Raw genomic sequence first — 25,825 nt, forward strand, 5'->3', positions numbered from 1 at the left:
CAGGTTCCAGGTTCCGGCGCTCAGAGGACCGCGAGTGACAAGTCCGGACGTCCGCCAGCTCTACGCAGGCAAACCACCTCTCCTTGTACCCTCGAGGTAACGCGAGAACGGACGGGGTCTGGCTTCAGGGAGGACGCAGGGGAGGTTCGGGGTCGAGGGCGGGGTTGGAGGACAGAAGACCGCTGGGACCAGCTGTCGGCGCCCGTTGACCCCACCCACGCTTCCTGCTCAGCGTCCCAGCGTCCCCGCTTCCTCCGCTCCCGGGCGCCGGCGCCCTGCCCGGCCCTCGCCCTTCGGGCGCGGATTCCCCCCTCTGGGAGGAACCTTCCCTCTCTCCACCCTTGGCTTTCCCCGCAGGCCGAGCCTCCATGGAGCGGCTCCTGGCTCAGCTGTGTGGCACCAGCGTGCTGCAGCCACTTCCGGTGTGGGAGGGGGACGCCGCGGGCCACTGCTTCACCCAGCTGGTACTCGGCGCCCTGCCCCACGCGCTCCTCGCGGTGCTCAGTGCCTGCTATTGGGGAACCCCTAGGTGCGTAGAGACGGGGTGCACATACATCTTCCCGTGTGTGCCTGCAGACCTCTCCCCAAACCCACATCTGCTCGGCGGCATAACCAGAATAGTGGGGTCTCTGGAGTAGGGTAAAAGTAGAATAACATTTGGGCATTACCGCTTGGCAGCAGTGTGGCTGTTTTGGAGCAAGTTACTTATCTTCGCCGAGCCTCATAGCGTTGTTGGGAGGTTTAAATCAAATAATGCGTTTGAGCATGTAGCGCCAGTGCGTGGCACTTATTTATTTTTAAATGTGTTTACTGATTTTCAGAGGAAGGGAGAGGTAGAGAGAGAGAAACATCAATGAGAAACATCAATCGGCTGCCTCCTGCGCGCCCCCTACTGGGGATGGAGTGCATAACTCCCGCATGTTCCCTGACTGAAATGCAACCAGTGACCTCTTGGTGCATGGGAAGTTGCTCAACCAATTGAGCCACACCACATTTTTAAAGGCCTGATGCGTGGTAGAAATCATCACTTCGGTAGATTTTCAGATGTTCAAACACAACTGTCATGAATTAGAGGTACAGTTGAGTGGACAATGTTTTTAGCCAAAAAGGATAACTTGTGTTGAAGTTGTAGGACCAGTTTCTCACCACTTCCATCTCTGAAACCTGGGCTAAGAAAAGCACGTGTGCGCAGCTGGAGAGGAAGCAGTAGGCAGAAGAAAAGAGCACAATCAAAACCTTAACCCTACCTGGACGTGGGGCTATAAGATACAGGCGCTAAACTCACTTTGGTTTTGTACTTAGTTCCTGTATGGCTGGACATGGCAAAATTAGTCTCATTCTGGGGACTGGCAAGGCAGGAGGGAAATGTAGTCCCTGCTTTTGGGAGTCCTGAGCCTGATGGATGGAATGTGTCCCTATCCAAGATAAATTACGGGTCTGATGAATCCTTCCTTGGCTAGGAGAAGCTTTGGGCTGGGAGGAATCCTGTTTTGTCTCATACAAAATGAGATAAAAGAAAAGAGACGGTTAGTCAGCACAGACACCCACAGCCTGCTCAGAGGAGTATCTATTAAAAGTTGATACAGTCCTTTGGGAACTCACAGGCTAACAAAAAGGCAAGAAAGAATATCAAGTAATCAATAGAAATTGTGGTTATCTCGCTTCACTCTTCATTCTTCTGTACATTGTTGGAAAGGGTTAGAGAGAGCCAAAATCTCAGACAGAAAAAGACCTTAGAGGGCTTTGGGTCCAGAGTCTTCACTGCTCACTGTACTGTTGAGCAAAATGAGATGCATATTGGGAAAGAGACTTTCCCAAGGTCGTGAGATTGATTGATGGCCAACTTGGAGCCAGTGTACCAGCCTCCAAAGGCCTAGTGTTCTTTCCTCTAACTCCACGTCTTAAGAAACAGAATTATTAAAGGTTGACTTATATTCCAATATAAACCCCTCCATATAATTGATGAGCTGGACTTTTTAAAGGAAACCTGAAGCATTTTAATCTACAATTGAACTTTTCAGTAACCCACCCCTGCCAACAAAGGAAATAACAGTTTCAGTCCTCTCCCTCTTTTTCTTTCTTAATCCTCACCTGAGGATATGTCTTCATTGATTTTTAAGAGAGAGAGAGGAGAGAGGGAGAGAGAAGCATCAATGTGAGAGAGATGCCTCCCATACATGCCCTGACTGGAGATTGAACCTGCAACCTAGGTATGTGCCCTGACTGGGAATCAAACCCGCCGCCTTTTGGTGTATGGACAACACTCCAACCACCCGGCCAGGGCTCAGCCCTCTTTTCATATGAGCTTTCAAGACATTCTAACATTCACTGTTGCAGGTGTGTTTTCCTATACTTGATTTCTAATGCAGACAGATCACCCTTTTGTTTATTAAAAACATGTTTCACATGCCAAGAAGATATAGACAAAACTGTAAAGAGGTTTGTTTTTCAGCCAAAGGAGTCACAGGAATGATCCATACCACCTTCTACAACCATTGGAAAGACTGAGAGTAGAATATTCTGAGGCTCCATAAAATTTGGGCTATAAGAGTATAAAAGGTATATGTCTGTCAAACTTTTATTCATCTAACAGTGCTTCAAGTGAATTTAAGGGTTATTTTAGGTAGATATTTCTGTGAAAGTGAGTACTCATCCTATAGTGGTTATCAGTATGAAAACGCAGAATTTTTTTCTAATTAGAGCCTTCATATTTTGTACAACCTTAATTCAAAACTGTTAATTTCTGCCCTGGCCGGTTTTGCTTAGTGGTTAGACCCTGGACCAGAGGGTCATGGGTTTAATTCCCAGTCAAGGGCACATACCTTGGTTGCAGGCTTGATCCCAGTTGGGTGCATGCAGGAGGCAACCATTGATGTGTCTCTCTCACATCAGTGTTTCTCTCTCTCTCCCTCCCTCTCTCTCAAAAAAAAAATTGAAAAATGGAAAAAAATATCCTCAGGTGAGGATTAAAAAAAAGACCTGTTAATTTCTGTTGTGAAAGAATGATCAGAAATGGTGTGGGTAGATTAGAAAATGGATTAGGTTATTCCAGGAAGGCTTCCTGGGAGAAGAGGCATTAGGTTCCAGGATAAAGCCGAGTAGGAATAAGGTATATAGGGCAGGAAAGGGAGTTGAGTCCCTCTAGGGAAGTGGGTTATTGGAGGTACATCTGGGCCCTGAGTCAGCCATGATGTGCCTCCTTTTCTGTTTTCCCCCTTGTCTCCAGGAGTCCAGATTACAACCTACCCTGCAGTCCCGGCTGGTGCCTCCGACTCACAGCCTCCTTCCTGCTCTCCATCTTTCCACTGTTAGACCTCCTTCCAGTTGCTTTGCCACCAGGGGCAGGGCCAGGGCCTATAGGGCTAGAGGTGCTGGCAGGGGGTGTGGCAGCTGTGGCCTGGATCAGCCACAGCCTGGCTTTGTGGGTGTTGGCTCATTCCCCTGATGGCCACTCCCGAGGACCCTTGGCTTTGGCTCTGGCTGCCTTCCTGCCAGCCCCAGCCCTAGTGCTGACCCTGCTATGGCACTGCCAGCGAGGTACACTTCTGCCCCCACTTCTCCCAGGGCCTATCACCCGCCTATGCCTTCTCATCCTACAGCTGGCTGCACTCTTGGCCTATGGACTAGGCTGGGCAGCCCCTGGGGGGCCACGGGGACCCTGGGCCCAGGAGCCCCTCCTGCCTGAGGAACAGGAACCTGAGATAGCTGAAGATGGGGAGAGTTGGCTGTCACGTTTTTCCTATGCCTGGCTGACACCCTTGCTGGCCCGTGGGGCCCGTGGAGAGCTCCAGCAGCCCCAGGACACTTGCCGCCTTCCCCACAGGCTGCACCCAGCCTATTTGGCCCGTCTCTTCCAGGCACACTGGCAGGAGGGGGCCCAGCTGTGGAGGGCCCTGTATGGGGCCTTTGGGCGGTGCTACTTGGCACTTGGACTGTTGAAGCTGGTGGGGACCATGCTGGGATTCTCAGGGCCCCTGCTGCTGTCCCTGCTGGTGGGCTTCCTGGAGGAGGGGCAGGAGCCACTAAGCAATGGCCTGCTGTATGCCTTGGGACTAGCCGGTGGGGCTGTGCTGGGCGCTGTGCTGCAGAATCAGTATGGGTATGAGTTACGGAAGTTGACACTTCAGGCACGGGGGGCGGTGCTGAACATCCTGTACCGAAAAACTTCACAGCTGGGTCCCAAACGCCCTCCTGCTGGGGAGGCCCTGAACCTACTAGGCACTGACTCTGAGCGGTTGCTTAACTTTGCTGGGAGCTTCCATGAGGCCTGGGGCCTGCCCCTGCAGCTGGCCATCACCCTCTACTTGCTGCACCAGCAGGTGGGTGTGGCCTTTGTGGGTGGTCTGATCTTGGCAGTGCTGCTGGTACCTGTCAACAAAGTGATTGCCACTCGCATCATGGCCAGCAACCAGGAGATGCTACAGCACAAGGACACACGGGTTAAGGTGAGGGTCTGCTTGAGGTCCCTCAGCAATTGGAGACCCCCACCCAGTATCCTGGTCCTCAGATCTTCCCATGCACAGTTCCTGGGGGAGGAACTTGAGAGCTCAGACTGGAGAAAGGCATGGGTTCACATCCCAACTTTACCACATACTAGTTTAATCACCTCAGACAAGTCACTTAACCTCTTTGGGCCTCCATTTCCTCATCTGCAAAATGAGGATAATAGTTTCCCTCATAGGGTCGTTGTGAGGATCCTATGAGTTAATGCTTGGTATGATGCCAGTCACAAAATAAACCCTAAATAAATGTGGCTTATTAGTAATATTATTAGTTCATGTAGCCCTATGCAACAACCCTAGGAGGTAGGAAGTAACCTTTCTGGGACCAAATGAGTTTTTAGTGATAGAGCCAGGACCCAAGTCTCCTACCTCCTCATCTTGGGCACAGACCATCCCATAGCTGCATGTGGAGAAGCCTAGAGGAACCCCAACTGCCTCTTAGAGGTTGGCTGTGTGGGAGGGAGTAGGTCACTTTCCTACCTGCTCCAGCTCTAGGTGTTGAGCATCCGGCCGAGTCAGTCTGGGTTCTGCAGTGATTGTGGGTACCTTTACAGAGAGGATGGCAGGCCTGGGGGCCCATACAGCATAGTTGTCAACATCTTACTGGATTAACTCAGAGTGCTAATGGAAGGGGCTGTCCCTGATAGCTAGTTATAGTATGAGACCTTTTTCCATATCCCTGAAGACTAGGTCTCCAGGGTCATCTGGGGAGGCTCCCAGTGCTTCTCTGGCTTGCAGGCTGGTGATGCACAAATGTTTCGCTCCAAAGAGTTCCTTTGGCCCTTGCCCATGTTGCCTGGGCCCCTCTGCATGTCTGACCCTGGGCTCTGGTGTGGCCTCCTACAGCTGTGCTCTCCTATGGGAATAATTCCCATACCACCCAAGCCATGGGCTGAACTAGTGACCAGCCCCCAAGTCCTTACCTTCTGGCTTTGGGAATAGTCCTTACTCCCTCATCTAATGGAAGAGTGATTTTACCAGCATGGTAACCCTCTGCTCTTTCCACCACTTCATCTCTTAGGAATGTAGGGAGCATCCAGCTCTGACCAGTCCCCAGCTGGGGTGTATGGAGAAGTAAAAGCCTGGGAGGGGAAGCAACCCAGGGCTGAAGAGGGTTTGAGGGCAGGACTTAAAGAGCTGAGCTGAGGAGGTAGAGCATTAGAGCTCAGAGTTCGCAGCATCCTCTACCAGGAGCTGAGGAAGACTAGGCAGAGAAGACACATGAGCAGTGTTTCCACTTCACACTGCTTTCTTTTCCCTGTCCTTAGCTCATGACAGAGCTGCTGAGTGGCATTCGGGTCATCAAGTTCTTCGGGTGGGAGCAGGTGCTGGGGGTCCGAGTAGAGGCCTTCCGGGCTCAAGAGCTGGGGCGACTCCGGGTCATCAAATACCTGGACGCAGCCTGTGTGTACCTGTGGGCTGCCCTGCCTGTTGTCATCTCCATCGTCATATTCATCACCTATGTCCTCATGGGGCATCAGCTCACTGCCACCAAGGTAAGGATGGGGACTGGGTGGAGCAGGGCTTAAGGGGGAAGCATGGGAGGGAAGCAGCAGCATGAAGACTGCAGTGGAGTGGGGAGGTGGCTCAGGCAGGTGATCCTGGCTGGGAAGGAGGGAGGAGGATCCCTGGCCGCCTTTTCCTTCCCAACCAAGGGGAAATTCTCTGAAGGGACCTTTTTCTGGGGCCTCAGATATGTAACCTTTCCCTCTGTGAGGAATTCCTTTTTTTCCTCTCCTCTTCCTTCCCAACTTCCGGTCAGGCCCAAGCTCTGTGTTAGGTCCCCTTATTCTCATTCTGATGGCCTTGGAGGAAAAAAATCCACAATCCAGTGCTGCTTCTGCCCAGAGCCAGAGGGTTACTACTTAGAAATTCTGAGAAGGCCTGAGAATGGGCTAGGCCTGTGTGCTTAAGGTACAACCTGGATCCCCTGGAGGAATATCTAGAATTCCTAAGACTCTTGGAGGGGCCACCTTTTCCAACTCTGATCCAAAGGTTGTCCAACCAACCCCTCAGTTCTGCTGCTGCCCTGTTCTTCCATCTACAGACCTGTCCACAGGGCCGCTCATACAGCAGGCCTTCAGATGCTTCACTCCCCCCCCCCAACCTTAGGTATTCACGGCCCTGGCACTGGTACGCATGCTCATTCTTCCTCTCAACAACTTCCCTTGGGTGATCAATGGCCTCCTGGAGGCCAAAGTGTCTTTGGACCGGATCCAGCGTTTCCTCGACTTTCCCAACTACAACCCCAAGGCCTACTACAGTCAAGGTAATGGGAAGCTAGAGGGTAGAACCTGGCACAAGATGAGGAGGGAACTGTAGCCCCTGGGGCCTGTACATAAACACTACCAAGAGAAGCCAGAGGCAACAGAATCCAGGTAGAGCAGGTGGCTGGGTCCTGGGGGAGAATCCTCAGACTAAGACTGAGGCTGAATTAGCCTTGTGCAGGTAGATATGGGACAGGCAAACTAATGGCATGCCCCTATTTACCCTTCCCAAGCAGGTAGGTGGTGGGTTGGAAGGCCAAGCTCAGTGACTTCTTCCCTGTTCAGATCCCCCCACAGAGCCATCTGCAGTATTGGAGCTGCATGAAGCCCTGTTCTCTTGGGACCCAGTTGGAACCAGCCAGGAGACCTTCATCAGTCACCTTGAAGTGAAGAAGGTTCGTTAGCGAGACAACCAAGGAGAGTCCCCAGAACAATAAGGAGGATGGGAACTCAGTGACACATGAGGATGGGGCCAATCATAGCTAGATGGCCCTGTAGCTCTAATTACTGAGGGAAGGACTAGAGAGATTTGGGTGAACAGGCTCTAATCTAGGAAGAGATGCCACCTCTTTGAATGCCATTCCTTCACATACAGCTTTTACAGAGTAGTCACATCTCTCCATGATCTTCACACAGCTCACACCCACCCAGTCAAGACCAGCAGGTGTGTTTGTTTCCTGGATCCTCCATGTCCCCTAGGAGACTGTCCAGTTCGTAACAGAGACCCCAGCCCTTATCCAGCATCCCCTGCAGGCTGAGGACTGGGGAGGAGGCCCAGCAGCCCCTTCTGAAAAGGATTTTACAAATGGGATAGATAATCCTCTCTTCAGCCTATTGAAAGGAATCACACCCTGTGATTCACACCACGGCACAGTCTCAAAGAAGCACTTGAAAGAACATTCCTAGCAGAACAGTGACTCCTGTTCACCCCAGTCCCAAGTTTTCACTCTCCCCTGACCCCCGTCCAACCCTTTGCCCGACATCTCAACCCAGCGTCCTCCAGTGGTGCCTGAACTGTCTCCACCACAGTTGGCTCACACTTCTGGCTTGTACTGTATGTTTTGTTTTTCCTCTTATTCAGGCAAGATAAGGCTGGAATTTTTCAAAGGAATTTTACTAATGCGTCAGTTGGGGCTTTTTTTGTATATAAGTCATAGAAACCCACTGGAGCTGGTGTAAGCAAACGAGAATGTGTGATAAAGATATAGATGAGTTGTTGAATCCCAAAGCAAGCCTGCAGCCCAGTCTCAGTAGCCGCTGAGAACCAGGCCTCAACTTGCAGAGAGCTCTTTCCTTCGTTTGCTTTTCTCTGCATTTGCCTCATTTTTCTAGCTCTGGAGACCCACTGCATTGAGCAGAAGGTGTGACTTCAGAGAACCCTCCTACTTGCCAGCTGTAATCAGAAAGCGGGAGCATTCCCAGGGAGGGGTCTCAGATTGGTCTGGTGCCCACGTGTGGATGGGTCAGCCCTGGCTGGCTGGAAGGGGGCATCACAGACAGAGCTTCTGGGAACTCTGCCTGTTTCTAGAGGACTTTTTTTTTTCTTTTTGTACAGGGAGATAGCTCTATGAATGTATGTTACAACTAAGAAATGAAGAGAACACAAAAAATTTTAAACTGCAAGTGACAGAAATGGGCAGTTCTGAAAACACTGCTTTTTGCTCTGAGATATCAGAAGTTTAACCACCAGTGGACTTAGCCAGCCCAGCATCCAGGCCCCAAAGCCTGAAGTCCTTTCCTCCACTCCTCATTCTGGGATGCCTGCCTCACAGCTTTCCTGGGAAGTTTTCCTCGTGGCAAATTCTTTCCCTATAGACGACCTGGGGCCTTGAGAGAAGCCTCCGTGGGATGATTGCAGCCCAGGGCTTCAGGAGGAAGACCTGACATTCCCTTGTGTGGATTTTTTGCAGGGTGTCCTGGTGGGCATCGTGGGGAAGGTAGGCTGTGGCAAGAGCTCGCTGCTGGCCGCTATCGCTGGGGAGCTTCACAGGTAAGCAACCTCTAGTGTCCCCATCCTCAGCTCTGCCCTCCAGCAAACACCTAGCCCCTGCTATGTGGTGGACACCTTTTTTAGGGGCCAGAGATGCCAAGATGAAGAAGACATGGTTCCTTTCTTGGGAGAGTTTTCAGTCTGGAAAGGGGGAGACAGTCAAGAAAGTGAGTTTTCATAATTATCATACCAGAGTGTTGTAAGTGCTGTAATAGTGAGTGAAGAAATAAATAGAAACATCCAGAATCGGCTACTCTTTTGAGAAAATGTGGTTGCGCAGGGAAGGGATCCAGAGAAGAACCAAGGAGTGAAGGAAAGCTGCCTTCTTTTATGGTGAGAATGCCTAGGTCCAGGGTAGTGGTCACACTCTCTTCTGAGCTTCTGAGAACATCTAGATACAACAGCTGCTTGACTTCTGTCAAAGAGCAATTCCTCCCCTTCCCTGTCCAGAATGATCCTACAGCCTCATTTAGGCCCTCTCCACCTCCATGGCTGCCAATCCAGAGAGCCATGTGACATGAAAGGGGACCCTATACAGAAGACAGCAGTCTGGAAAGGCCTCTTGGAGGCAGGGGCTGGGCATGGAGAGATTCAGTCTGGAGCCAGCTCCCATGGTGCTGTCCGGCTCCCTGCAGGCTGCGTGGACGGGTGTCAGTGTGGGAGCTGTCCAAAGGCTTTGGCCTGGCCACCCAGGAACCCTGGATCCAGTTTGCCACCATCCGAGACAACATTCTCTTTGGGAAGACATTTGATGCCCAGCTGTACAAGGAAGTGCTGGAGGCCTGCGCCCTCAATGATGACCTAAGTGTGAGTGACTGGCCCTGAAACCTCTTCGCCACCCGCTTCCTCATGTCTTTGACACCTCAAGTCAGTGACTTGCTACTCTGGGAAGGGGTTGCTTCCACTCAGACATCACTTACCTAGGACTGGCCGTCAGGCTTTGCTCCTCCCAGAGTGTCCAACTGCTCAGTTTCCTGTCCTACATAGGACCCGCCGGGGGGGGGGGGGGGGGGGGGGAGGTGGTGACAGTGTTCACGTAGCAGGTGGGGGAACCCTGAGTCTTCCGGGGCTAGGGAAGGGCTCCCTATGAGGCTTAGCTCTACATAGGTCTGGCTAGTGGTTCTTATTCAAGAAGCCCTTCCTTACCTCCCAGTGGGAAGACTTGGGAGAGTCAAGGTTACTCTAAGGAAGCCTAGAGAACCCTTTAGAACCCCCACATCCAGAGTACTAAATTTATGGGGGATGAGATTCCACATTTCTCCAATGACTTCCCCACCCAACCCTCATGTTCCTGAAGGACTGTCATCACCACTACCCTGTCCAGGTAAATGTGGCCCTTCACTGGAAAGGAGGACCTTCGACTTTGACCATGGGGCATCCTGTGTCCATTTATCATTTGTTTCTATATCAAGCATCTCTCAAATGCCTACCAGGAACTGTTCTAGGCACTAAGAAAAGAGATGAATAGCAAAGCTTTTTTCCCCAGGGGATTTACCATCTGGTGGACCACAGGCATTTCCTCTGGTATAGGGACCCCTTAGGTAAAGATGTCACTCGTGAGGCCACAGGAAGGCTCAAGGTACACTCCTTGAAAAACCCATGAAAGGTAGGGTAGTGTGATGGAGTGGTTAAGAATCTGTATTCATGTCTTGCCCCTTACTAGCTGTGGAACAACCTTGGGCAAGGTCTGTCTGAGCCTTGGTATCATCTTTGAGAAGGAAATAATACCATCTTCATAAAGTTGTCATGGGGCTTGGATGAGATGATGCCTGTAAAGTGCTAAGCACATAGTAAATGTTCAGTAAATGTCGGTTATTGGAATTATGGCTTATCCCCTCTGGCTTGCTCCCCCAGATTCAAGACCAGTCTTTTCAAGCTCTCTGATTCACTTCCCTACAAAGGGATAGGAAATGGGGTAGAAAGTATTGGGGAGCTCGCTGACTAACACTGAGGGGCCTATCCCATCAGATCCTTCCTGCTGGAGACCAGACAGAGGTGGGGGAGAAGGGTGTGACCCTCAGCGGGGGACAGCGGGCCCGGATTGCCCTTGCTCGTGCTGTCTACCAGGTAAGTTAAAGGTGGGGGAGTCCAGAGCCTTGGGACCTTAGTTGGAGGGTGTGGGATATTGTCATCAGCATCTGATTTTTTCCCCTCTCCCCTCCGTGCTCCTGAGTTGGTGGTCCCTTGGCTGTCCCATTCTCCTTTTGCAGATTCAAGGCAGAACTAAAGGCCCTTTAAAAACTGTTTTGTGGCTTGAGGCACTGAGACCTAGCAAGGCTGAGCACTGGCCCTGGTGCACTGGCCTTATTTGACTGGAGGGAAGTCCACCTCACGTCTCACCTCCTTCTCTACTGCTGTAGGGGTAGCACCCAGAGTTCCTCTGAACTGTCTTCTCTGACTCCCTCAAGATCACATCCTAGGAGAGGCCTGGGTTCTGACCAGAGGACCTGGAGCTTGGTGTCTATGGTACTCCCACCACTCTCTAGGAAAAGGAGCTCTATCTCCTCGATGACCCTCTGGCTGCTGTGGATGCAGACGTGGCCAACCACTTGCTGCATAGGTGCATCCTGGGAACGCTGAGCCACACCACGCGGCTGCTGTGCACCCACCGCACTGAGTACCTGGAGAAGGCTGACTTGGTGCTGCTGCTGGAGGCTGGGCGCCTGGTCCAGGCTGGTAATGTGGGCTGCCAGGGCAGGAGCCCAGCAAGTGAGGGAGCCATCTACCTGGGTGTAACTGGGGAAGAGGGACAGATGGATTGTCAAGGGCAGACTGTACCACTCCTCCATGTATGGCCTGGGCCCAGTCATCTTTCTGTGTAAGGGATGAGAGCCCCCATCCTGCCATCACAGAACCAATGTAAGTAAACAGAGAGCAGGAAGGAAAGGAACATGCTGGTGAGATGCCAGTGGATTTGGGACTTGGGCTTTGTGACCGGATGCATTGGGAATTTAGAGTCCCTGCATCTCTGAGAACAGTTTGATGTCCATGGAGAAGAGAAAGCAGTTTTACAACAGTCTTTTTGTTTAAAAGGAGATCCTGAAGGATTATTATCCAGAGGGACATGATCATCTGCAAGCTCACTGGGAGAGAAACAGGAGAAAATTAGGCTCCCCCAGAGTGTTAGGAATCTTGCGAGGTGTAAGGAAGAAAGCTCAGCAGTACTGAGAGCCGATGCTGGATGGAGTGCTCACAGGTGCTGTGTCTGTGTTGACTGGACTCCAGACACAGAAGGATGGACTTGGTGGACCTGCCCAGCGTCTGGGGGTCCAGGACAGAGCCCTGCCAGGGCGGGGCCAGAGAGAAGGGGGGAGGAAGATGGTGGATTGGCACACATATTTAGGAAAAAAGCCTAGTATATTCCCGGAACAGCCCTCTCCTCATCTCCCCTGCTGCCTTCCAGGGCCTCCCTCTGAGATCCTGCCATTGGTACAAGCTGTGCCCAAAGTCTGGCCTGAGGATGGAGGAGAGTCTGACTCAGGTACGGCCCAAGCATGAGAGGGAGTGGCTCTCTCTGCACCATGACAATAGATGATTTCTGTAGAGCTTGCCTGCCTCTCTGAAACACTGAGGTTTCCAACAGTCACCCTGCAAGTTTAATCCCCCCCGACCTCCTTGATCCTCAGCTCCAGCCCAGTCAGTGTGGAACTCAGAGAAAACAGAGGAGGGGCCCGAGGTGGAGGAGAGCACATCTGGCCGCCTGCTGCAGGAAGAAAGCAAGAAGGAGGGCGCTGTGGCCTTCCATGTGTACCGAGCGTACTGGAGGGCCATAGGCCTGGGCCTGGCCCTGGCCATCCTTTCCTCACTGCTCCTCATGCAAGGTAGGAGTAAACCCCGGAGCCCCTTACCCCACCCATAGCCCTGTCTTCTAGGTCCCCATCACACCCTTTCCCTTGTGCTAATCCTTACAAAGTCCAGAGACTCACCAGGCGTGAACAACAGCTGGGACAGTGGGCCTGCCCCCAATTCTGAGAGAGCCCCAGAGGCCAGACAGATGCGCTCTATAGCCATCTTCTGATCTGCCCCATTCTGCATATTTGAGATCAAGCTCTCCCCAGACCTGTGGAGTGATAGACCCAGAAAAGGAGCTCATAGCAGGGAGGACATGGACTAGTGGCAAGGTGGGGAGGGCCAACAGCGTGAAGGATAGAAACTAGAGTCAGGGGCAGAGGATTAGAATAATGGAGGGTGGGTCTCTCAGCTTTCTCTTTCCCATCCCCACCCAGCCACAAGGAATGCTGCTGACTGGTGGCTCTCCCACTGGGTGTCTCAGTTGAAGGCAGCCAAGAATAGCTCCTGGGAGGTGCCAGCCCCCACCATTCCGGACTCCAACGGGCTCCTCTCTGCCCAGCTGCTCCTCTTCTCCCCCAGAAGCTTCTAGTGAGTGGCTGGGCTGGGAGCAGGCCTAGTGCTCTCATAGTGGTTGCCAGGTAGTGAATGAGAGTTGGGGTGGGGGGGGGACTGGTGATCCAGAGGCTGTGTCTCTGGAGAATAGGGAGAGGTGGTGTGGGGGAGGGGAAGGCACCCCTGAGTGGCTCTACTTTTGGTGACCCACAACTTCCTCCCCACCTCCCAGCACCTCAGTGTTCCTCCTGCCCAAAGCTGCCCCCAATGGCTCCTCAGACATCCGTTTCTACCTCACCGTGTATGCAACCATTGCTGGTGTCAACTCCCTCTGTACCCTTCTCCGGGCAGTGCTCTTTGCAGCGGGCACCCTCCGAGCAGCTGCCACCCTGCATCGCCGCCTGCTGCAGCGAGTCCTTCTGGTGAGGGGATGAGAGGGTGGGGGTGGCATGGGGGAGCCATCCTCATACTTGGGCTTCATGGGTGGGGGCAGCCGTCCCACCTCCTAGTCCTCAGGAGAGTATAGCCCCTCACAGATGAGTGCAGCACTTGACAGCTTGGGACCTGGAAAAGCCAAGAGCAGAGGGCTGCCTGGGTTCAGACCCAGTTACTTAACCCTACAGCTTTCTCCTTTGTCACATGGGGAGAAGAGAATCGTCCTCAGAGTCACTTCCGTTTTGGACTTTAAGTGCAGAGGGCTGAGCTAACCACCCTTTAGTTCATATGAAGTCCCTTTTGTGTTTTACTTATTTGTCCATCCCTTTCTCTGCATACCCTATCTCCATTTCCCCTCTTTTCCTTGAAAAGCAACCATTCTAAGTGTGTTTAATATGTGTCTTTTTGTGAAATGCCTGTGCTTTGAGCTTATGGATTTTTATAAATGAAATTTTGTTTCTTATGTATTTAGGCTGTTTCTAAGACCCATCCTAGTTGCTCTGTGAATATCTATTCTAATGTTGCTTACCCATGGACTTAGTATGAGGATTAATTAGTGTATGGAAAGTGTTTAGGATAGTGCCTGGCACATACTAAGTGCTCAATTGGCAATTATTATTAATGTTATTGTTACAAAGCCCTGTCTTGTCCATTATCTTATTTGGGCCTCATAATAACCCTGTGAGGTAGGTATTGTTATCCCCATTTTACAGATGAGGAAACCAAGGCTCTGAGAGTGTAAGGGACCTAGGCAAGGCTATTTCCCTGGAGAGCCAGGTAGTGAACCCAGTACTATATGGGTCTGTCCATTGCCTATCAGGGAGCAGCTGCCCACTGTTCTGCTTCTCCTCCAGGAGCCAAGGAGGGGACATCTTCAGGCTTTGAAGGAATTCATTTCTCATACTCTGGCTTTAGGAGGTACTTCAAAAAGTCCTTCGACCTAGTCTTCTGCCTTAAGATGGGACTATTGCCCAGTAAAGGCAGAGAGTTGGGGGACAGGAAGGGTGGGGAAAGGGAAAGGAGGCTGTCTTTGAGACTGTACCTCCCAATAGTCTGGATATCTGGCAGTCACTGAGCACTTACTACATGCCGGGCAGACTGTGCTAAGCACCTGACTGCTGTATATATGGCCTTTAAGCCTACTAATAGCCCTGTAAGGTGAGGTTCCATTATTTTCCCTGTTGGTTGGTTTGTTTGATTGAGAGAGAAACATCGATTTGTTGTTCCATTTATTTATGCGTTCACTGGTTGATTCTTGTATGTGCCCTGAACTGGAGACCAAACCCGCAACCTTGGCGTATTGGGATGACTCTCTAACCAACTAAGCGACCGGACCAGGGCTATTATCCCCATTCTTGAAATGAGGAACAGGGGCCTGTAACTGATTGAGCCTCTTGCCTGGGGTTTCACATCTACAAAGTGGCAGAGCTGGAATTCCAGTAGCAGTCTGGCTCCAGACCCTGAGCGCTTCACAGTGAGACAATACTGATTTGGACCACTGCATTCACCACTCTTCCCAGCCCTGGGAGATCAGGATACTCCTCCTGACATCTAATTAAATCTCACTCACTGGCCTGAAGTCCCCATATTCTGGAGAGAGGTGTAGGCATGTGTAGCACAGAGGTAGAAGGATGGCCAGCATGGCCTCTCAGGGTCACCACTGGCCAGAGGTCTCTCTCTTTTCTACCCTGGGATATTCTTCCTCTGGGCCCCGCCTGTTCCTCCTCTCTGCTCCCAAACTCTAGAGACACTTTCTTCCCTTCCTATTCTCTACCTTAGGCCTCTGCACCCCACCTCCCGCAGGGTGGCCCCCAACCCCTTTTCTGCCAGACCTGCCCTTGCCCAACCACCCCCTTTCTCCCAGGCACCAGTGACTTTCTTCGACTCCACGCCTATGGGCCGGGTCCTAAACCGCTTCTCCTCTGATGTGGCCTGTGTGGATGACAGCCTGCCCTTCATCCTCAACATCCTCCTGGCCAACACCGCAGGCCTGCTGGGCCTCCTGGCGGTGCTGGGCTCTGGCCTGCCCTGGCTGCTGCTGCTGCTGCCGCCTTTGAGCGTCATCTACTACCGTGTGCAGCGCCATTACAGGGCCTCCTCGCGGGAGCTGCGGCGCCTGGGCAGCCTCACCCTGTCTCCACTCTACACCCACCTGGCCGACACCCTGGCCGGCCTCCCTGTGCTCCGGGCCTCCGGTGCCACTGACAGGTGTGTGGGGTATGCCTCCCCCAGCCAGAGCAATGGGCATGAGGTGCTGGGGGGAGGGGGCTTCAGATCTCCTGAGAAGGGAAGGGTGGGTGAAGGCGCTAAGGGAAAGAGGAAAGAAACAGAAGAAAGGGATACTGAGGCAGAGCACACAGTGTGTTCTTTTGTACAGAGAGGTCAATGTACAAAAGAGCACACTGACCTCTCTGTACCCTCAGGTAAGGCCTGTGGGTGTGTAGATCAGCTCCAAGAAGGAGGCGTTCTGTGGGGGAGTCTGGGCGAATCATTGCAACAGTGGAGTGGCCTCACTTCCCTCCTGGCCTCCCCCAGGTTTGAGGAAGAGAACCAGAGACTCCTGGAGCTCAACCAAAGGTGCCAGTTTGCTTCCAGTGCCACAATGCAGTGGCTGGACATTCGCCTGCAGCTCATGGGGGCCGCAGTGGTCAGTGCCATCGCAGGCATCGCCCTGGTGCAGCATCAGCAGGGCCTTGCTGACCCAGGTAACAGCCCAGGAACCTTCACTCTCACCTCAGGAGTATGTAATTCCCATCCCTAGCCCCAGACGTCCCCCTACACTGTCCCCCAGCATTTTTACATGCCACCCAGGGTTCCCTGTGAGTATGTGTTGTAATTCTCCTGCCCCTTATTTTAGAGTTGAGGAAACTGAGTCTCAAGAAGTGACTTTCCCAGGTGATGGTGGATCTGGTAGTAGAACAAGTCGTCTGATCTCTGCCCCTTCCCTGCTCCAGCCCCATCCCCAGCACTCTGCCAGGCCCACCTGTCTTCCACCTGTTATCCCTCATAGCCTCTCCAGACCCACTCCTGTGGCCCTGGTCTGGTGCTGGCATCTTCCCACTTCTCTGCTGGCCTCCTTTCAATGCCCGTAGTCCACAGCTTGAGATTTTCCTGTTCTGCCTCACTCCTCCCCACCAAACCTCCCCTAGTAGCTGGTGTTCCTCTCCTGCTAGGACTGGTGGGCTTGTCACTGTCCTATGCCCTCTCCCTGACGGGCCTGCTCTCGGGCCTGGTGAGCAGCTTCACGCAGACAGAAACCATGCTGGTGAGTGTGGAGCGGCTAGAGGAGTACTCCTGTGACCTGCCCCAGGAGCCCCAGGGCCAGCGGATGCAGGTAGGCCAGCCCCTGTGCCCCAGGCCTGGGCACTAGAACCTTGAAGGACCCTCCCAGTGGTCCCCATTGCTCCCCAAGTTCCTTTCCTTTCATTCCTCGCCATTTTTCTCAGCTCTAACGTCTCTATGTGATCTCTCCCTTCTTTGCTGTGTCCCTCACCTTTGTGTCCGCTCTCCCCATCTCTCACTTGCCCTCATTTCCCCCACCTTCCCTCTCATGCCATCCATTTCTTATTATTCCCCCTCCTTCCACTCTCCAACCCCCCTTCTCCTCCCCATGTCTCCCCATCTCACCCATCTCCCTCTATCTCCCACCCACAAACCCCACCAGCTAGGCCCTGGCTGGCTGACGCAGGGGAGAGTGGAGTTCCAGGATGTGGTGTTGGTGTACCGGCCAGGGCTGCCAAATGCCCTGGATGGGGTGACCTTCTGCGTGCAGCCTGGAGAGAAGTTGGGCATCGTGGGCCGCACGGGCTCTGGCAAGTCTTCCCTGTTGTTGGTGCTCTTCCGGCTATTGGAGCCCAGCTCGGGGCGAGTGCTCCTGGATGGAGTGGACACCAGCCAGCTGGAGCTGGCTGAGCTCAGGTCTGGAGAAGCGAGGAGAACTGGACTACTGGCACTCAGAGGGAGGCCTAGCCTGGAAGGCTTTCCATAAACTTAGGGCAGCCAGGGTTGATTGGGGGCCAGAAGGCAGCTAGGACAAGCAGGCGAGGATAGTGAGCTCCCAGTGCTCAGGTCCAGGGTTATAGCTGTGGTCTTAGGTCTTTAATCAGACCCAGGCTCATCTTTCCAGCTTCATCTTTCTTCTACTTCCCAGTATACACCCTGCTCTCTAGACCACTGGCCACTGCATCTGAATCAGAGCCTCCCTGATGCTGCGCCCGAGATACTCATCCCCTCAGCCCTTGGGCTTGGCAGGGGGTGCTCGGGACCTGGGCCAGTTTCCCCTGGCCACAAGAGGCCACATCTGAGGCTAAACATCTCCCCCCGCCAGCTCCAGGTTAGCCTAGAGCCATTTTCTCTGATGTGGAAAAGTAGGGAAGCTCTGTTCTAAGTCCTATTACTGATCCCAGGCTCTGGCCCTGCCCTTCCTGCCTGCTCTTCTAAGTTGTGGTCACCTTACATTATAGCTCCACCATATGGCTCCTCAGGACCCAATTCCAGGACCTCTAACCTTGACATGTCCCCTCCCTACCATTCAAACTCCTCATTCCTTGCCACCACTGCTATTCCAGTGACTGCTGGAGTCCGTGCCACACCGCTAGCCCACCCTTGTTCTCTGTGTTTTGTAGCTCAGTGAGATGTAAGCTCCTTAAGATCAAAGTGTGGGCCTTTGGTTTCTCTGGTGTCCCTTATGGCACCTGCACAGTTCTAGGAACATGGCTGAACAACTAGGAAGCAGAGTGAGGGATATGTTCAGGTCTCCCCAAGCTTCCCTGGAGGTACTAGACCTATAGCTAAAACCTGCACTGGGAGCAGAAGTGACCACATCTCCAGCCTAGACCCCATGTCCCTCCTTGTCCCCCAGATCCCAGCTGGCTATCATCCCCCAGGAGCCCTTTTTGTTCAGTGGGACTATTCGGGAAAACCTGGATCCCCAGGGCCTGTATGAGGACAGGGCCCTGTGGCAGGCTTTGGAGCAGTGCCACCTGAGTGAGGTGATCGGATCCATGGGTGAGTACCAGGCCCTACCCTGCAGGGTAGAAGAGGAGGGAACAGGGAGGGGGCAGGGAGAGGCCTGGGACCTGGCGGTGAAGATGCTGTGCCTTGCAGGTGGTCTAGATGGCGAGCTGGGTGAGGGAGGCCGGAGCTTATCGCTGGGGCAGAGGCAGCTGCTGTGTCTGGCCAGGGCTCTCCTCACAGATGCCAAGGTAAGGTGAGAGGAGAAGACATTTGAGAGAGCAGGGAAGAAGGCAGAGGCGTGTGAGGGGTGAGAAAGTGAGTTAGGGAGAGGTCTCAGGGGACCAAGTTAGTTTCTCTTTTAGAGCTGGAGGTGGGGAGCTGTAGGCTGGGCTGGCTGGGCCCTGCCTGAAGGTAGGAGCTGATGCTTGGACAGGAGCCAAGACTAACCCTCTTCTCTGTCCTTCTGCCCACCCCGTCCACATGTTCTAGATCTTGTGCATTGACGAGGCCACAGCAAGTGTGGACCAGAAAACAGACCAACTGCTCCAACAGACCATCCGCAAACGCTTCGCCAACAAGACAGTGCTGACCATTGCCCACAGGTGTGCAAGTGTCCGGCATGAGACTCCAATCAGGCTATGGTGTCAGGGACCCCAAGAGTTAGGGGCCTAGAGATTCCAAACTTCCATGAACCTCAGCTCCTCATTCTCATAGCACATTGTCTGAAGGAATCTGCAGACCCCCCGCCGCCCGCACAGAGCCAGGAGTAAAGCCTGTGGGCAGAACTGTGCTGTCCAGGGGAGGAGAGGAGGGGGCTCGGGTCAGCTTTCTGCTTTGGGGTGTTGCCCTCCATCCCCCCACTGACCATCTCTTTCCACACAGGCTCAACACCATCCTGAACTCTGACCGGGTGCTGGTGCTGCAAGCTGGGAGGGTCATGGAGCTAGACTCCCCTGCCACCCTGCGCAACCAGCCTCACTCTCTGTTCCAGCAGCTGCTGCAGAGCAGCCAGCAGGGAGCCCGCTCCTCCCCTTGAGGACTCAGCAGGATCCCCCGACAGGGTCTCCCCATCTTACCCTCTGCTGAGCGGCTGCAGAGCTGTTTGTTTACATTTTCCTCCATGGCTCTACCTCACCGGCACTTCCCCAGGGTGGGAAGGTGTCATGGGTTTCACTTTGAGAACCACTTTTAAGGCAGAGCCCAAGGTTTCCCCAGAACCAGGCCTCTGCTCAGCCCTCTTACACCTGTGACTCCAAGCAGGTTTTTCTGGAAAAGGAGTCCACTTATAACTTCATAGTTTTATTGGATAAAATTCCCATCTTACATTCTGTGTATTAAAAAAATAATATTTCTTGTGTGAGGCTGCTGAGGGGTGGCAAGAAAGGACCACTCCAGTCTGAGGGGCAGAGGAGGTGAGGAGGGGACACGAAAGCCCCCACCTCCATCACAGTGCTGTGGTCTTTCCAGGCTCAGGGGGCAGGTCAGGTAGCAGAGGGAGCCCTGCAGGCAGCATGCTGACCTGACACTCCTGGTCCTGGCGTGCTGGGGCGTAGTGTGGTGCAGGGTAGCAACAGGGTCCAGGGGGACAGACACCCCGGCGCCAGGCCCTCAGGGTCAGCAACACCGTGGACAGGACCAGGGTGGCAGTGAGGGCCCCAAACACCACCACGGCCACCAGGCTAGACTCACCTAGCCTGGCCTCTTGCCTCCGCACCACCTCCTTCACTGAGATGCGCAGCAGACCAGCCCCTGCACTGTGGGGGACAGGCCCCGTGGCAGGTACCACCACAGCCGAGGTGGGCCCCAGGGGGATGTCTGCTATGGTGGCGGGGTCTGGAACAGGTAAGACTAGCTCACAAGTCTTGCCTCCATAGCCGCTGGGACAGAGACAGTCGAAGTCATGGACACGGTCCCGACAGCGGGCCCCTCTCTGGCATGGGCGGCTGGCACAGTCATCCAGGTTGATGGTGCAGAAGCGTCCAGCAAAGCCCTCAGGGCAGAGGCAGGAGAAGCGGTTTATGCCATCCAGGCAGGTGGCGCCGTTAGCACAAGGCCGCATCAGACAGTCGTCTACATTCACCTCACAGTGGGCACCCACAAAGCCTGCCAAGCAGCGGCACGTGAAGTTGAGGGCAAAGCCCTGGTCATCCTGGCACTGGCCACCATTCCGGCATGGGGAGCTGGGGTAGAGGTGGGAGAGGGTTTTTATACAGACTCACACCTGCAGGGTAGCCCAGGTCAGCATCCTGACCACTACTGCCCCCCCCTTCCAGCAATGTCACCTTGAGCCACACTCTGAGCCTCCAATGCCTCCTTTTAAAAATGGGAATAAAAGTAGTACCCAACTTCCAAATTGTGAGGGTTAAATGAGATAACCCAATGTCAAGCAGTTAGCATGGGGACTGGCCCAAAGGCAAGTCTCAAGGCAAGTGCATTATTACCCTGGCAGGCTTTTAGGTCTGACACCGAAGTGAGGACAGGTCAACCCTTCAGGCCTATTTCCTCATGCACACGATGAGGCATAAGGCTACCATGTGGAACATCCTTAGGGGCTGCATGGCAACTTTCCTGGGAGGATGGGGGAGGGGAGTCCTAGGTCCTCAACTTCCCATTCCTAGGCCCCCCAACAGCCAGAGCAGTCACACATTGATTTGTTACATCTCAGGTTCCTATAGATCTTTGTTGTTGAAGAAATGGTTTGGATGGTATAAAAAGGCTGAGAAACCCTGAACTGGGGACCCTTTGGCAGGCTGGGGTTTTACCCTCCGGTGCCCCCAGGTGGGACTTCTGACCCTCAGCCCTGTTACTTCACCACTACCCTCTCAACACTCCTGCCTCCTTGCGTCACCAGATTCTCATCTGACCTCGAACTCACCCTGTGGGGCCAGCACTCACCCTGCCTGCTCACAGGGTCCAGTTTTGCGTTCACAGTCCTGTCCGTGGAAGCCTGGTGGGCACACACAGTGGTACTTGCCTCCCCCATCATATACGCACTGGCCTCCATTCCGGCAGGGGGATTGCGTAGTACAGATGTGCTCATCTGTAGGAGAGACAGAGAAGGCTCTGGGATAGCCCCTTACATCTGGCACCCAGACCTGCCCAAGCCCCACTTAAGGCTCTCTGGGTGCGGCTCATACTGCAAACCCACCCAGACTATGGTGGGGGGAAACAGCTGAATTCGGAATCAGGAGGCTCCTAGCCCTGGCAATGTCAATCTGTCTCAGAGTAACTTGGAGCAAGTTGTGCTCATCTGTGTGTCAGTTCCCTCATCTGTAAAATGAGTGTCATTTTCAGCAGCTGCCTTGCCTACCTCATGGGGTTAGGTTAAGGGCCAATTCATACAGCAGATAGGTATAAAGTCTAAAATGATAAAATACCATGTATTTGAATGTTTCAGCTGGACACAATAAATATGAATGGATGTTCTCCCAAGACACATGGGGTCTCCAGACCAACAGCTGTCCTCTACTCCCCTACCTTTGTCACAGAACTTGCCCGCCCAGCCACCGTGACAGATGCACTGCCAAGGCTGGTGGCAGGAACCGTGCTGGCAGCCAGGCATCCTCACACAGCGTTCACAGTGCAGCCCCTCCCAGCCTGGGTCACACCTGATGGGGAGAAGCACAGGGTCAGGGCTCTGGGTAGGGGATGTGAGGAAATGGAAGCAACACCAGAGCATTTAAAAAACAGGAAGACATGACGGCCCCTAAGGAGAAACAGGCCCATCCCAGATAGGTGTGGGCTGTGCAGTATCACATATGTGGGATCAGACCATCTGGCACCAGCATTCAAGTCCTGGTTCTGCACTTTGTCTAATCCTTATGAGCCTTTGTTTCCTCATATGTAAATTGGGGAAACACTTTGCAGAGATGTGTTGAGGAATAAAGTAAGATGATGTCTATAAATGCTTCCAGTATCAGTCCTGGCATATCTGAGGCTCAGAAATCTTATTTTTAACACCTTGCTGACTGGCTATTTCGAGCCAGAACTCGCCCATGTAGCTGGCTATTTTTCCATCATGACCAGTCAGCAAGGTGTGTAAAATTACTCAAATTAATGTAAGTGCACACGTGAGTTATCTCGTGACTGGTCAGCAACATTGAGACACAGAAGCACATGTATACTTGTGACAGGTCAGCAATGTTTCAAGAGTGACCTTGAAAGGTCATCAGGACTATCTTCCTACCCTGATTCCAGGGCAAAAGCCTGACCTTTTTTTTTTTTTTAAATCCTCCAAGGATGAAGAGTCTGAAACACCTCCAACCCCTCCAGCAGCTTGCCCTGTCAACTCATTTCCTTATGTCCATCCAGACACATTTCCCTCCTCCTACTGAATTTGCCCAACCCCCATCCCAGTAAGTCAATTACTCAAATTCATCCAGAAATATACTCTCATAAGCTCTTCTCCCCAGCAACCCTCCCAGCAGCCTTTCTTTTTCAGGCTGAACCAATTCTCTTTATATCTTTCCTTTATTTCTCCCTTTCCTCCAGGCTCCCAGTCTCCAAACTCTCTCAAGCTTCAGGTCTTTCTCCTGGGGTCTTGAGGAGGAATGTTTCAGAATTCCTGGGTCATACTTTGGAGACTAAAAAAGTGGGGAGAGGTAAGCTGGAAGAAGAAAAAGTCAAAGCAAAGAGGGGTGGGGGGGAAGCTGGCCACACTGCCCTGTGTGCCATTTGGGGATAGGGAGTGGACATGGGTCTTAAGCCCCTAGACACTCTGCCCCGGGGCTTGACCTGGTTGTAGGAGTGAAGGGCTGGGAAATGGGAACAAAGGGTTTAGGAGCACGTGCTCAGAAGAGGTACCTGCAGGAGCTGTCGGGTGCACAGTAGCCGTGGGCCAGGTCACAGTGGGAGCTGCAGTCATCGGCTGCAAGAGATTGATGTGGGAGGGGTAAGCCCGGGGTCCGGGTTGGGCTCCCTGAGATGCCGGGCTCAGGTGAGGATGCGGGGTCCCAGTAATGGGGTGGGCTCAGCCCTGGGGCAGGGCAGAACTGAGATTCTTCCCATTCCAGAGGGCCCACCTGGGTCTCACCAACCCCTCGGGTCCGAGCGGCTGCAATGCCGTCTCTGGCCGGCAGAGGTCAACGTGCAAGCGAGAGCCGGCCGGAGGGAGCCGCGACCCGAGCCCGGGGTGCTCTCACCTACGGCAGGCTGCGCGGGGGCCCCCAGGATGCACAACAGGCACATGAGATGCAGGCAGCGACAGCCGCTGGGCATGGTCAGCGCCGGCCCCACGAAGGACGGACGGATGGACGGCCGTACGTGCGGACACCTGCGGGACGGCACAGGCTGGGAGGCGGTCGGATGCGGAGATGGCTGCACGGATTGCGGTTCAGAGCGAAAGGAGCCGAGGGGAGAGGGATGTTCAGACGGAAGGGGGAGGAGGCAGCAGGAGGGCCGGGGCGGGGAAGGGTTGAACCAGCAAAGGGACTGGGGACACCACCGGGATCGGGCTCCGGTCAGAAGGTAAAGGATGTGCAGCGTGGGGCGAGGTCAGAGCGCGGGAAGGGCCGGGGCTGGGAACGCAGCAGAACCGAGTTGTCCGCGGGAATGGAGACAGCGCGGAGGAGAGGCCTTGAGCATGGAGGGGACGCGGGGGCTGGCTCTCAGCGGCGAGCAGTCTCCGATCCCACCCCCGACTTCAACGAGGACTTGCCCCCACGTCCCCTTCCCGTTCGGCCGCGCTCGGCTGGGCCGCGGCGCCGGGCCTGGAGGCCCCGAGCGCCCCCCGTCCTGCGCTCCCTGCCCGCGCGGTCCTCACCTCGAGCTGCGAGGCGGCGCGCCCCGGGCGCAGAGCGAGGCCGGATCCGACGGGCTCCGCCGTGGGGCCAAGCTGGGGCGCGGGGCCGCCCCTAGCGGGCCGCGGGGCCGGGCGCCAAGGCGGCTTCCATGAGAGCCGAGCGCTCCGGAATCTGGGGCTCAAGGAAACCCCGGGCGGCGGCGGCGGAGGCGGCGGTGGCGGCAGCAGCGGCGGATCCCGCAGCGGCGGATCCTCGTGCGCACTCAAGCCGCCTGCCAGGGGCGGCGTGTGCCTGCTGATCCCGCCTCCCCACTCACCACCCCACTCCCCTCCCCCGCCTGTCGCCGGCCCGCCTCCCACCCGCCTGCGTCCGCCGCCTGCCTCCCTGCGGCGCGCAGAGCGCACCTCGCCGCGGGGCTGGGCGCTCGCCCCTTCCTCCGCTATCTCGCTCGCCCCTGGGCCTCCACCCTCCGCGGCCACCTAGCCTCTCCGAACCGTGCTTTCTTCATCGAAAGGAGGAGATGATGGGAGCCTAAACGGGGGCCGACTGCCAAGTGCGGGCCAGATGTGCGCAGCGCTATTATCCTCGCGTCTCGAGTCCCAGCTTTGCCGACCCGCGCCCCTCACCCCGGCCCCACCTCTGCGCTCCCGGGTCGGCTTCCCACCACGCTTCTCGCATGTACCCCGCACACGCAGGGCACAGCGCCGCTCCCCGCCCTCCTCCTGTCATCAAGCCCACGCCTCCTCTATAAACCCTCCATCACCTGCTTCCAATGTCTGCGCCTCGCCGCCGCGCCCTCCGCTTCCTTCTCTCCTCACTGCCATTCACAACCTGCCTTTCAGCCGGCCGGGACCTAGCCCATCCCCACCTCTATCAAGTCCCTTTTCCCCACCACCCTGTTCCTTCCTGTGACCGCTACTGGGAAGTCCCCCTGACTCTGTACCCCCCGCCCCAGTTCCCACTTCCGTACCCAAGGTCACATCCATTCTTTTTGTTTTGTTTTTTAATATTTATTGATTGCAGTAAGAGGAAGGAAGAGGGAGAGAGAGAAAGAGAACCGTCAATGATGAGAGAGTCATTGATCGGCTGCCTCCTACACGCCCCCCACTGGGGATCGAGCCCACAACCCGGGCATGTGCCCTGACTCAGAATCCAACCGCAATCTCCTGGGTCACAGGTCCATCCTCGACCCCTGAGCCACGCCGGGCAAGGCCACATCCATTCTTGAACTCAGGCTAATAGTCCAATGCTCAAACCCAGAGCTCAGACTGCAAGGGTTCTGTGGGGGGAGCCGGGGAGGACTACCTTTCAGGCTAATGGCTCAGAGGCACCTGTGCAAGGCAAGGACAGGAGACAGTCTCTTGTTTTTGGAGGGCAAGAGGGCAGAGGTTAGGAACACCACCTAAGCCTCCAGATCAAGATTTCACTTCTTTAGGTTCCAAACAATGGAAGCAGGAATCTCTAGCCTGTGCAGAAGCTTCCTTCAGACCCCCCCCCCCCCCCAAGGACCCAGTCCCTGGACTAATTTTTCTTGCCGTCTCCATTGAATGTAATAGCCACCCCCAACCCATCTCTCTGGCCAACTCCCCA

At 54.3% G+C, this 25,825-nt stretch overlaps 2 protein-coding genes across 5 annotated transcripts; one reads left to right on the plus strand and one right to left on the minus strand.

The window, feature by feature from the left end:
• Positions 1 to 19,819, plus strand: ABCC10 (ATP binding cassette subfamily C member 10). 4 transcript variants are annotated; one of them, XM_016212800.2, is made up of 22 exons: positions 1 to 96; positions 358 to 529; positions 3,227 to 4,445; positions 5,771 to 5,998; positions 6,615 to 6,771; positions 7,055 to 7,164; positions 8,680 to 8,759; positions 9,395 to 9,566; positions 10,728 to 10,826; positions 11,246 to 11,435; positions 12,163 to 12,240; positions 12,386 to 12,580; positions 12,986 to 13,139; positions 13,336 to 13,525; positions 15,403 to 15,746; positions 16,074 to 16,243; positions 16,712 to 16,872; positions 17,203 to 17,456; positions 18,400 to 18,545; positions 18,645 to 18,742; positions 18,984 to 19,096; positions 19,377 to 19,819. In XM_016212800.2, exons 2-22 carry the CDS (start codon positions 369 to 371, stop codon positions 19,528 to 19,530), a joined length of 4,473 nt encoding a protein of 1,490 aa, XP_016068286.2. In that variant the 5' UTR covers positions 1 to 96; positions 358 to 368; the 3' UTR covers positions 19,531 to 19,819. The 4 variants fall into 4 exon arrangements, 3 of the variants coding, with proteins under 3 accessions (XP_016068286.2, XP_016068288.2, XP_016068290.2); XR_015714552.1 differs by lacking the exons at positions 18,645 to 18,742; positions 18,984 to 19,096; positions 19,377 to 19,819 and adding an exon at positions 17,689 to 17,871 and having other exon boundaries at positions 18,400 to 18,485; XM_016212802.2 differs by lacking the exons at positions 18,645 to 18,742; positions 18,984 to 19,096; positions 19,377 to 19,819 and having other exon boundaries at positions 17,689 to 18,488.
• DLK2 (delta like non-canonical Notch ligand 2) lies at positions 19,778 to 24,386 on the minus strand. The gene is made up of 6 exons (XM_087817405.1): positions 24,256 to 24,386; positions 23,636 to 23,766; positions 23,298 to 23,361; positions 21,972 to 22,102; positions 21,390 to 21,534; positions 19,778 to 20,674 (listed from the first exon to the last, which is right to left on the minus strand). Exons 2-6 carry the CDS (start codon positions 23,709 to 23,711, stop codon positions 19,939 to 19,941), a joined length of 1,152 nt encoding a protein of 383 aa, XP_087673531.1. The 5' UTR covers positions 23,712 to 23,766; positions 24,256 to 24,386; the 3' UTR covers positions 19,778 to 19,938.
• Positions 24,387 to 25,825: the final 1,439 nt, after the last annotated feature.

Source organism: Miniopterus natalensis, chromosome 5 (genome assembly GCF_054644295.1).
Source record: "Miniopterus natalensis isolate mMinNat1 chromosome 5, mMinNat1.hap1, whole genome shotgun sequence".
Classification (NCBI taxonomy): domain Eukaryota; kingdom Metazoa; phylum Chordata; class Mammalia; order Chiroptera; family Miniopteridae; genus Miniopterus; species Miniopterus natalensis.